This window comes from Xyrauchen texanus, chromosome 11 (assembly GCF_025860055.1).
Source record: "Xyrauchen texanus isolate HMW12.3.18 chromosome 11, RBS_HiC_50CHRs, whole genome shotgun sequence".
In the NCBI taxonomy this organism is placed as follows: domain Eukaryota; kingdom Metazoa; phylum Chordata; class Actinopteri; order Cypriniformes; family Catostomidae; genus Xyrauchen; species Xyrauchen texanus.
This window is the reverse complement of record NC_068286.1, coordinates 43,794,736-43,807,964: the sequence shown is the minus strand read 5'-3', so window position 1 is coordinate 43,807,964 and position 13,229 is coordinate 43,794,736. Positions and strand designations below refer to the sequence as shown.

General features: G+C 38.8%; 1 protein-coding gene across 1 annotated transcript in view; it reads right to left on the bottom strand.

The window, feature by feature from the left end:
* Positions 1-1,231: 1,231 nt before the first annotated feature.
* The window catches only part of prss12 (serine protease 12), a 59,459-nt gene continuing 47,461 nt past the window's right edge, over positions 1,232-13,229 (bottom strand). Inside the window, exon 13 of the mRNA XM_052137394.1 lies at positions 1,232-5,471. Within this exon, the coding sequence (XP_051993354.1) occupies positions 5,164-5,471 (308 nt within the window). The 3' untranslated portion in view covers positions 1,232-5,163. The remainder of the gene's footprint in view (positions 5,472-13,229) is intronic.

The following is a 13,229-nucleotide window of genomic DNA, read 5'->3' as shown; positions in this document are numbered from 1 at the left end:
GCCTACCATGTGCTGTTTATTTTGACCAACAGAGGGGGCTGCTTGCTACAGCAACTTCAATTAATTCGTTATCCTTCACTGATTACTTGGTCGGGCCTGTTTTGTCATTAAGAACTTGAACAGGCAATTGAAGAGAATTATCATCACTGTTATAAACTTCAACGTAAGGCACATACTAGCTATTATTTTATCTACCTTATTTTTCAGCGAAACTAGGGTGCCACCATTATCAACCTTAAATATGGACCACTTCCGGTATAAGCTACTTCCAGCTATTTTAGCTATACAAAAATACTACATTATGCTACTTTATATTACAGGCTGGCAATAAATGTTGACATATTATTATCATTAATTACGATTACAGAATTAATGAAATCATGCTCTGACAGGGAGTCTGAAATGCCTCCACAAACTTTACACAACCAGCAGAGAGCACAAAGATGCCATGAAAACTCTGCTTCAACTTTCTTTGCACCAAAGTTGCATTTTGTTTAATCTTGGCAAAATAATAAACGCATTTTTCTCTCCGTTCTTCTCAGAGATCATTCTCTCTTTCTTAGCAATGTATAGTAAACAGACAAGCAGATCAAGCATTCAGCATGACTTATGAAACATCGCCTTTGGAAATAAATAAATGAATAAAGGCATTATCAGAGGTTATGCAGATACATGAACGGAGGTTTACATGGAAACAAGAAAGACTGTAAAGACTTACTTTAATCATCGGTAAAGTAAGAAGCCGATTTCATTACCGTCTCTTCAATACAACAACATACAGCAACAAGTGAATCATATACTTTCTCTTTTACTATAAATGCTAACATTAGAAACCTATCCGACATTGTCACATAATTCTGCTGTACAACCCGTGGTTGTGTGATAGTTTATAAGCCCATATCACTAAATTCTGGTATTATAACCTTATAGTTATACTAAACATTTTAAGGCAACCAGGTAACATACATTTTTAAGTTAAACTAAAATCATTCATAACAGTGCATAGTTCAGCACATCACATTGACCATGATCAAAATTCATAAAATCCCAAAGGCCTATTGACCTCTAAACTTGAAATGTCCCCGTTTTTCATTTTTAAAAATCTGGTAACCTTGATCTAAAATAAACATACATAACATTAAGACTGAGAAATTATTACAAATTCACGTGATGTGTTAATGTAAATTTAGCAGTGTTACTTGTACACTAATGCATAATGAATTTGGCCTACCAATCCTAAAACTATCTGTGTAGAAACATCTGTAACTTATCTGTCAAACTGGTTATACTGTCGATAAATCTAGTATTTCTGCTCAAAAAACTAAAATGACTTCTCTGTTTTTTTCTCTTTCTCTTTTGCGCATGGGCTACAGTTGTGGCGCGAACTTGGGTCCGCGCCTGCGCGTAGAGAACGTCCGAGAGCCCGAGAATAATCAGAAATTAAAACATTCTGACATTTTTAATGAATAAAACTTGCATTATGGTTAGTTATTTATTTTATGTATATATTTCCAAAGTCATGTCGCGTAGGCAGTTTGAGAAATTGAACCGTTGGTCTCTTGAGGCCATAAAGCAGATTATTCTATCTGACAGCATCCACAAGGTGGCGCTGTAACACTGATGCTTTTCTCTTAAACGTTCTCAGTGCCTTGGCAGGATTGTTTTTTTCTTTCACGCATTGGTGCTGACAGCAATGTTACTGGACAAAGAAGAATATTACAGAAAGTTGCCAATTATTGTTCTGCATTCAAAATCCTCTTATTCCATTCCCCCACTCCCTATTTGAGTCTAAACTTACACTATAAATATGGTTCCAATTCTACAAACCACAAAGCAAGCTAGACTTAAAGAAAAGTTGGCAAAGTTCAGATTTCCTGTTTCCTGTATATATTATATGTGTAGTACTTTCATAAGTACTAAATCTTCATTCCATGTTAGAAACATCTTAAAAAAACAAAGATGGTTGGATGGATGGATGGATGGATGGATGGATGGATGGATGGATGGATGGATGGATTGATGTGCAAACCAAACACAAACACATGCTGCACATTCAGACATTGATTTTAACATAGGCTTATATGTCCAAGTTTAACATAGGCTAAACTCTCCTTTAGTTTAACATGTTTTCTTTCTTTCATAGTTGTACTTCCTTTCTTCTCATTCCATGGGAGCTTGTTAGCCCCGTGATCAACAAATTTGACACACATGACATTTCTTTTTAAAATAGTGCCCTGTTCTTGAACAATACAAATGAAAAATGTTTAAACCAATAAACACATTTAATGCTTCAAACTGAGGTTATAAGACATTTGTATATTTTTTCCAAAAAGTTTCCATTTTTGTTGGTTTGTTTTGCTGCTAATGACACCAGTCCTCATGAATAGTGCCTCACATGTCACAGGACTTGACAAACTCATTTAATAGTAAACAGCACCATACAGTACCACCATACCAAGAAATATTTAAACATACATAAGTCAATACAAACACAACCCAAAACAGAAACAGAACAAAACTAAATTTATCGATCCTTGTGTGAACAAATAACTATTTGCTTTATCATTTTCATTGTATAGCTGATTAATGGGAGATTAGAACATGACTGATTGATGTATTAGAAAAACACTTAATTTACAAAAGCCTGCAGTGCAGTTAAACTGCATCACCTTTGATTGTGCACTGTAAAAAATTTCCATAATTTTAACGGTAAAAGATCGTAAAAATGCTCCAGTTAAAAAAAGTTAATTGATATATACGGTAAAAAGTTGTAATATATATTTAAAAAAAAAAGAAAATACATGTAATTTTATGGTAAAACGCTGTAAAAACAACTTACATTTTTTATATGTAAAAAGTAGGATTTTCCTGTATAATTAACTGTAAAAATTTTAATTATGTTTAACAAGAGAGTACATGTTTTTATATGTACTTATTTTACACATTTTTATGGTATATTATTGTTAAAATTACAGTAAAAAAAAAATAATCGGGCATTACCAGAATTCCCTGCGTAACCCATTACATTTCATTATATTGTATGAGAATAGCTATGTTTCTTTTTATTTTTAATATCAGTTATGTACATTGTGGTATTCTGTGTTATATTTTATATAGTTTATTTAATGTTTATTGCATTATTTTAATTTCACATGTGTGACCCTGATGGTGTTTATTGTTTGAGTGAGTGGCACTTAGCACAGAGCAATAAACTACATGTTTATTAGTCATTGCTCCTGAAAGAGCCACTATTGATGAACTTCCTGTCATTATGTGCCCTTCTGTAATTACTACGGTGATTAACAATACCTTATAAAGTGAAACCAGATTTCTACAGTTTCAGAAGGTTAATGCATCAAGTTTATCATTTAATAATATAAACAGTAAAATATACATGCATCAAAATTAGATCCCGTAAAGCCCAAAACATCGTTACCGTATTTTTCATGGTAAATCTCTGGCAACCACAGCTGCTGGTTATTTACTGTAAATTTACCGTTTTTTTAACAATATGCAAAATAACAAGGCTTTTGATAAGTCAAATTTTTGTCCAAAGATGTGTTCAAAAAGCGGTCGATAATGCAGTCTAAAGACTACTTTTATAATCATGTTCATGAAGGTATACTATAACCATAATATCAAATAGAAAACATGCTTGTGATCATTAATTATAGCATTAGCCCAGCAAAGTAATAGCAATGTTTCCGTACAACCAAAAATTGACACATAAACAGACTGTCTAATTTCAATCCTTACTGGATAAGGCAAGATATGCTCCTCCTGATCTAAACAAGGGGGTATAAACATTTGTAAATAATTTTTTGCATTGCACATAATTCCCATATTTCCCTGTTCACTGGCTTCTGTAAGAGTGTGGCACTGCGAACTGTAAAATGTTAGGCAAATATGCTTGCAGTCAAAAGTTTGGACACACTTGACTTAATATACATGTTTGAATATATGATATTAAAACCATTTTGATTCAAAGGCGTATGCTTAAATGCTTGAAATTTGTTTTGTAGACAAATAACAATTGTGCTTATGTACGAACTTTAACTTCATTTTTTGAAACAGATAGTCAAGGAAAAGCACCCAACAAATGCATAGCACACATGAGAACTCATTCAGTACAACTGTATTCGTGCAAAGGGTGGCTTAAAAAAACGAAACTATTTGATTTAACATTGTTGGCCACTATATTATTCCCATATTTCCATTTGTATGAGTGTATACAGTAGATGTGATGGCTTTACAATTATTCTAAAATGTGGAAAACAGATATAATAAAGAATGTCTAGGTGTGTCCAAACTTTCGAATGGTATGTGATATCCTCTTTGTCCTCACGTTAAGATGTGGCAAGCCCCAGTCTGATTATCATCACGAACATCTGTAACATCTATAACAAATCTATAACAAATGATGTCATTGTACATGTGTAGAAGTAATGATGTCACCTAATGTGTTGAGGTGATGTGGTTGATTTCTTAGCAATGCCATGGTAACCACATCCTAGGAGTATGTCATTTCAATTGAATTCTTGGCAAGAATTCCAGAATTTTCCCACTTCAGCATTAAAGTATGATGTAATTTCAAGCCATCAGAATGTTCTTCAAAGCTCTATACAGTACATGAAATAGGAACATTACTCATCCCATTCGCTCTCGTAATGGCATGAAGTATAAAGTCAAATAGTCACACTTTCATTACAACCTTCAGTAATTCCACACTAATAATTGTGGTCTCTTCAACCTAGAAGTGCTTCAATTTTGACACCAAATAAAGAAAAAGTACAAGAGTAAAATAAAAATCTAAGTAAAAGAATGAAGACCCAAAATTAAACCAAATTAAGACTGCTGGACGCATTACTTTGATAATGGTCCGTTACAACTGTTACATAAATTCAGTGCAAAAATATAATGTGATGACTATATTTATGCCAGGTACAACTTTATACATAATGCAATAAGTTGCCTTTCCCATAGACATTTAAGACATATTTGGAATACCAAAGTTACTTTAAACTCTTGTATTGACAGTGTGCTAGTGTTTTAAACTATTATCTGAAACATGTTTAATGTAGCTCTTACTTAAAAATGTGCTTCATTTCTCTGTCCGCATAGCCACAATGTCTTTTATTGGTTGACTGCCGTTTTCATCCAATCCTATTGACCAGTAACCTTCCTAATCCAGGGCACGAAGGTGGACACTTTGGTGTACACGCCAGGTGCGTCTTGCAGTCGACACGCATGACCCCAAGATGTTACCCCATATACAACCCAATTTCCACTTTCCCTCTCACACACCAATGGACCACCGCTATCTCCACGGCAACTGTCCACACGGTGGTCATCGTAGGAGGAGCCAGCGCACAGCATTCGACTGGTGAACTGGTTAGAATAGCGTTGCTCACACTGACGCTTGCTCAACACAGAAATGGAGGCCTGCTGGAGAGTTTTTGAATATGCACGACCTGAGAAAAGAAGAAAGCAAGACAGAGAGAGAATCCATTACGACCCTATGCATGTGTTTGCTTGAGTTTAACTATTTGCTGGTGTGCTCCTAAATGTAATTAACAATACTGGTCCTATTTTACTCCAAATTATATTTTCCATATAAAAAAAGATTTAGTCTTCTTTTAGGTCCATTTAGGTCCACCTTGTGACATTGTGTACGTATATTTTACCTCCCAAATCTCATTACCACAACACCACTGGCATAGCCTCGGGTGGGCCTGGGTGAGCAAGTGCTACACACTCGCATTCAGGCCCACCCAATCACTGTGTTATGTCTAATCATTTCTAACCTGTTCATCAAAACCAGATCAAGTTAACATAAGATGCTGAATAACAACAAAAACTCTAAACTCCATCCACAATATGTTTAAGTTCAAATACTGTTAATTACAAATATCATATGTGTACAGTAAATCGATTATACATTTTATTCGTTATAAGTTCTTTTCATTGCATCAAAAGCTGCTCTTGATGCTCTGCTTTTTCTCATAACTCAAGGAAACGGTCACAGGTCTAGATAACTAGATTATTTTTTCTCTACCTCGAAACCTGATTCTTTTCCTCTTTTTCTCTCTTACTGCACTATTGCAGCAGAGCCATCTCTCCCCCAACTTAATAAAAAATACAGTTGTGATGCAGTGACACGAACAGAGGAAAAAAAGTCCTTTTGTTGACAGTAAACCATAGTGGAGACACAGCGACAATACCCATTTCCATCATTTTGTCTGTCATTTTCATCCATCCAAAGACAATTGAAATATCTCTGTTAAAAATGTCCATTCTCCGTTTTTAAATGTTCAAAAATAAGAATTAATATCTGTTCTCAGCCACAATGCCTCTTAACATTCCACATGTAAAATAAAATAAAAAAATGTCTGAATGACCTCAGACACGAATATTGTTGATTGGTCTTTTAATATTCTTTAAGTAGACAACCTTTAGTAGCTAAATGTCCTAAATACGCACCTGGACATTTAAAACGTAAAAAATGCGGCAAGGACATTTTTCTTTACAGATTTCATGAATATCACCCATATTTGCATTTAAAACTAACAGTCTTCCTCTACTTAGAAAGCAAACCAAAATACTGATGACTCATGTTAAACCACACAGATTTTTGTCCAATCAAATGCTCTATCTATGGAATAACATTGTCCCTCTCTATGACGCAACTAGCAAGTTGATGATAATCAAAATGTTAGGGACTGCAAAAAAAGATAAAAGTGCACGGTGAAGGCTAACATTATGCCAAACTTCTCATGGTAAATGGTCTGCACTTGTACTTTAAACGTAGAGGTTACCAAAGCGCATTACACTGTGTCCCATTCACCCACACATTCACACTCACACACCAATGGCGGCAGAGCTGCCATGCAAGGCGCTAGCCTGCCATTGGGAGCAATTTGGGGTTCAGTGTCTTGCCCAAGGACACTTCAGCATGTGGAGTCCTGTGGGCCAACCCTGCGATTAGTGGCCAACCCACTCTACCAACTGAGCCACAGCCGCCCTAATCTCATTTTGTGTTCCACAGACAAAACAAGTCATATAAGTTTGCAACTGCATAAGTAAATGATGACAGAATTTCAATTTTTGGGTGAACGCTTTTTAAGTCTAAATAGTGCTCCATCCAGTTCACCTGTATGCATACAAATGATTTCTTGAAGTCTGGAAGCGATCAAGCTTAAGTGTTCACGTATGCAATGTGGTGTACTGTCACTTTTCTGCCAGTGTAATCACACACTTCATTCATCTAACTTGGACTACTTTATCATTCTGTTAAGAATACTAAAGTCTGCATACTGAGAGAGGACTACTTCTAGAAAGAAAGAAGGCTGATTCAAATCAAAGACTTGTGCAAGACATTTATTGGTGATTTACAACGGAACACAGCCCATTTAAATTAAAACCCCATTATCAAAGCATGTCAAAGATCCACATGATAATCTATATATGTTTGACATTGACATTGTAATTACCCACCACAATTTCTTGATGATTTCCTAATGCTGTTTGCTGTCGAGCCCTGATTAAGAGTTCTGTGAGATAAACCTCTGTGTGGATGTTGACTAGTGTCCTGTTTTTCTTTTTTAGATTAGACTAGACAGCTGGACAGATGTGGCCATAGGAAAGATCTCTGTGTTTGTAGCCTATTTGGATTAAAAAACAAATGTGATCCCCCAATGATAATTTATGTTTGTAATAGTTTTATGTATGTATATGTAACTGATGTTAGTTGTTTCAATATTTGATGTCTCACTGGACATCTTGTTGGACAATCACACTAATGACATCATTTAACATCCCAATTGTCCCTCATCATATTCAAACAGCAGATTTGTGTCTTTGCTATTATGTTACAAACATTCTATTATAAAAAGGATTCCCTATCTGTCACTCACTCGAAGTTGTGTTGATGAAGTGACACTAGGAGTCACTCTTGGGAGTCCGAGACACCTCTGATCTTTGATAAATGGCCAATGGGAATTGGCCAGTGGCATTGCATGCCACTCTCCCGCACATACGGGTATAAAGGAGCTGGCGTGTGGACCGCTCATTCAGATTTTCTCTTCGGAGCCAAGCAGTCAATGTTCACTGAGCTGAATTCCCACGGCTTCCCATTCATCTCTGCTCGATCACTGACGGCGCATTACAACGACTTTCTCCCCTCTCTGCAGTGCCCCTGGGCGCTTTTTCAGAATATACTCTTTTAGTTTTGTTCTGCCGGAGTATTTTTTCCTAAAAGAGTATAATCTAAAAGTGCGGCACACACAGATTGTCTTTTTAAATGTGTGTCTTTTTAAAGATGCTCTTCTGCTTGTGTGTTATTCCTGGGTGCGGTCATATTTAGCAAGCAGCATTTTAGCAAGTGTCCGGCATCAAGATTGGTTCGCGGCAATCATCACCTGCTGCGAAAATCACAGAATTTACTCTGAATGGTGGCAAAACCAAAAAACATCCAGTGAGCAGCAGTTCTGTGGATGGAAATCTCTTGTTGATGTGAGAGGTCAACAGAGAATGGCCAGACTGGTTTGAACTGACAAAGTCTACGGTAACTCAGATAACCACTCTATACAATTGTAGTGAGAACAATAGTATCTCAGAATGCTATTCTGAGATGAAGGTTGGCACTGTTTTGTAGCACGAGGGGGACCTACACAATATTAAGCAGGTGGTTTTTGCAAGTGTCCGGCATCAAGATTGGTTCGCGGCAGTAGCACTGAAGGACGCATACTTCCACGTCTTGATTCTACCTTGGCACAGACACTTCACATTTACATTTATGCATTTGGCAGACGCTTTTATCCAAAGCGACTTACAGTGCACTTATTACAGGGACAATCCCCCCGGAGCAACCTGGAGTTAAGTGCCTTGCTCAAGGGCCCAACAGTGGCATCTTGGTGGTGCTGGGGCTTGAACCCCCAACCTTCTGGTCAGTAACCCTGAGCCTCAACCACTGAGCCACCACTGCCCACTTCTTGCGGTTTGCGTTCGAAGGCCAGGCATACCAGTACAAGATCCTCCCTTTCGGCCTGTCCCTGTCCCCTCGAGTCTTCACGAAGGTTGCAGAGGCAGCTCTTGGGGAAGTGGGCATTAGCATCCTCAACTATCTTGATGTCTGGCTAATCCTAGCTCACTCTCAGGATGTGTTGTGTGCACACAGGGACCTGGTGCTCTTGCAACTCAGCCGGCTAGGGCTTCGGGTCAACTGAGAAAAGAGCAAGCTCCTCCAGGTTCAGAGCATCTCTTTTCTTGGTCTGGAGTTGCACTCAGTCTAGATGATGGCACGCCTTACGAACGAGCGCACCTAGCCGGTGCTGACATGTTTGAAGGAAGACAGAAGACAGTGGTTCCACTGAAACAATTTCGGAGTCTCCTGGGGCATATGGCATCCTCGGCGGTGGCCACACCGCTCGGGTTGATGCATATGAGATCACTTCTGCGCTGGCTCCAGACTCGAGTCCCAAGATCAGGCCAGTCTGTCGCCGCCTCTTCAGCCCATGGACCGACCTCACTTTTCTATGGGCAGGTGTTCCCCTAGAACAGGTATCCATGTGTGACGTGGTTACGACCGACACCTCCAAAACGGGCTGGGGCACTGTATGCAAAGGGCACGCAGCCGCCGGCTCCTGGACGGGCCCACGGCTACATTGGCACATCAACTTTCTCAAGTTGGCAATACTGCTTTCCCTGTGGAGGTTCTGGGCCTTGAGCAAGGGCAAGTATGTGTTAGCTCGTAAAGACAACACGACAACAGTGGCATACATCAACTGCCAAGGCAGTTTACGCTCCCGTCGTATGTCACACCTCGCCCACCGTCACCTCCTCTGGAGTCAGTGGCACCTCGTTTCGCTGCGAGCCACTCACATCCCGGGTGACCTCAACTCTACAGCGGTTTCCCCAGTGAGCCTACTTGCACAGACCCTGTATAAGGTTAGGGAGGACGAGGCGCAGGTCGTCCTAGTAGCACCCTACTGGCCCACCCAGACTTGGTTCTCGGACATCACACTCCTCGTGTCAAGCACGTGCCACCTCCCGCAGGGCTACAAGCCCATTCTACCAGGAGTGTGGCGGCCTCCTGGGCCCTGAGCAGTGGCGCCTCTCTAACAGAGAGAATAATTTGCAGAGCAGCGGGCTGGGCAACACCCAACCCCTTTGCAAGGTTCTACAATCTCCGGGTTGAGCCAGTTTCATCCCGTGTCTTAGCAGGAACAAAGAGGTAAGTCCGGGACAGTTGGCCGGGTGTATGGCTTGTGCATAGTGCCTTTCACCTCCACTGAGCTGAAGACATGCACTGATGACTCCCAGTAGTGTTCACAAGAAGTGTTCCCTGGATGAATTCCTCCTAGCCCTGTGGCAGATGAGTTTGCGGAGAAACCCGCTGCCGGCCCAGTACATGTGCTAACTAAGCCCTGTACTGGGGTAGGTGCTCCACATGTGCTTGTTCCCTGCAGGTAACCCCATGCAACGTATATCTTCCACTAAATAGTTTCCCTGTTGATAAACTGCGTCTTCCTTGGGCAGAGCGCTCTCTGACCCAGTCACCATGTTTGTAGAAACTCCTCCCCTGTTGGGTAGGACCTACCATGGGACTTCTCCACATGACTTACTTCTGATGAAAAAGAGTCAGCAAGACCGTATTTTATCACTCTTTTCGGGGAGAAAATGTGAAAAGAGGGAAAAGGCATGACTGGGCTAGCCTGCCCCTATTCTTTCTTTGGGCAGTCGACTTGTCCCCGAAGGGCTGTTCAAAGCTCATAACAGCATCGGGGGAGGTTACATGTCAGTATTGTGTGCTGGCTACGAGGCACACAGTAGTCTGCCCATCTCGCATCGCCAGATCACGTAACACAGTGCAGCTAGTTGTGGCATTTTTGAAGGGGACGCCTAGTGTCACTTCATCGGCACAATGTCGAGTGAGTGACAGATAGGGAACGTCCTGGTTACTTCCGTACTCGACAGCATTTGTGGCATAATGTTAATTAACATTAATTAAATTAAAAACGTATTTAGACTTGACCCTACTTTTCTTTAAAAAAAGCAAAAATGGAGGATACGGTGAGGCACTTACAATGGAAGTGAATGGGGGCCAGTTTTTGAACGTTAAAATACTCACTGTTTCAAAAGTATTGCCACAAGACATAACGGATATGAGTGTAAAATTATTTAGTGTGATAAAATAACTTTCTGTGTAAAGTTATAGCCAATTTTACAACTTTGTGACCATGAGGATGTAATCAACAAATCTAATACGACTGTAAAAATAACAATTTAAACAACTTTACAGCTCAAATAATACACAAGTTTTAACAGAAGAATTAATGTAAGTTCTTTTACAAAATTATAAGCTTTACATTTCTGTTTTCAAACCCTCCAAAAATTGGCCCCATTCACTTCCATTGTAAGTGCCTCACTGTAACTTCCATTTTTGCTTTTTTTAAAGAAAAGGAGGGGCAAGTCTAAATACATTTTTGTGTTAATTAACATAACGCCACAAATGCTGTCGATTGAGCTTAACTTGTATTGAAACTGGAATATTCCTTTAAGCAGATATTGAGAGATCTTTCCAATTCATTTTTCTCACATTCTGTTATCTTTCTTTTATACGGCAGCGGTTCTCAACTGGTGGGTTACAAGTCTTTGCTGAATCTGCTTTGAAAAAAAATACAATACAACTAACCATATGCAGTAATGGTGTTTATTTAGAAAATCTAAATAAACTTTTAAAAGGGAGGAGAAAAAACTTCTCAGATCTTTTGTTGTTGACATCAAAGACCATGTGTGCAATCAACCTTATTTAATAATTATTTTGGAACAAATTCATCTGTCACTTGGTTATATGGAGACAATTAAAGCAGATGCCAACATGGACAGGTTGACAAAACTACATACGCATAAATATACGGCTGAGACAGACTACATTGAATACGGAGGATAAACATGGTGCTGCAATGAGGATAGACGTGTGTGCTGAACACAATTTGTTTTGTGCTGTGAATAATTGCCTGCCAAGAGCATGAATTCATGTAAATTCAAGAGACATTCCAATTCAGCCTATGGTCATTGTTGTTTGAATACATTCCTTAAAGGAATAGTTCTTCAAAAATGTAAAAATTCTCTCATCATTTACTCCAGATGTGTATGACTTTCTTTATTCTGCAGAACACAAATGAAGATTTTTTTAGAAGAATATTTCTAATCTGTAGGTCCATAAAATCCAAGTGAATGGTGGCCAGAACTCTGAAGTTCCATAAAGCACATAAAGGCAGCATAGTGATCCATAAGACTCCAGTGGTCTTCTAAAGTGATCTGATTGGTTTTGGGTAAAAACACACGATCATGATTTCAAGCTTGATTACACTTCCTAATGCATGACATACGCGCAGAGCGCTAGATGGTCCAAGTATGTGTAATAGAGCTTGAAATCATGATCACCAAGGTGATTTAAAGTGAAAAAGAAGTTAAATTCTGATCTGTTCTCACCCAAAACTGACTGGATCGCTTCAGAAGACATGGATTATACCACTAGACTTGTATGGATTACTTTTATGCTGTCTTTATGTGCATTTAGGACCTTCACATTTTTGGATCCTGTTGACTTTATTCTTCTAAAAATCTTAATTTGTGTTTTGCAGAAGAAAGAAAGTCATACACATCTGGGATGGCATAAGGGTGAGTAAATGATGAGAGAATTTTCATTTTTTGATGGACTATTCTGTTAAACTCTGCATTTCTGTTGAAGTGTTTTTACACTAAAAGAATGCAGAATGTTTGTTAGCTGCGTAAATATGTGAAGCTGATCAATGTTATGATCCATATAGTCGATGTTAGATCAGTAGCAGGAATTTTATTAGTGCTAACAAAAGTTATTTCCCACCTATAGTTCTGGGACTTTTCCCTTAGATACTTTCTAGATGAGAACAAGGAACGTTTCAATAGCAACAACAACAAAATCAACAACACTAATGGAGGACGCTGGGATCTGAGCGACACTGTTGTTTTTTAGGGCTGTTTTATACGAACTTGCTGCATCGGAAAACGTAGGTAGCTGCCTTATAAGTTAATGGTTTAACAACAGTGTTTTTGAATGAATTAACTCTCTGAACAGTTTATAAGACACCTTATTTCATCCTACCTTCATCCATTATTATACAGCCTCCAAAGGCAGCATTTTCCAGTTTTCTGACAAAGCATGTGCGATGCACCGTGCTGCAACC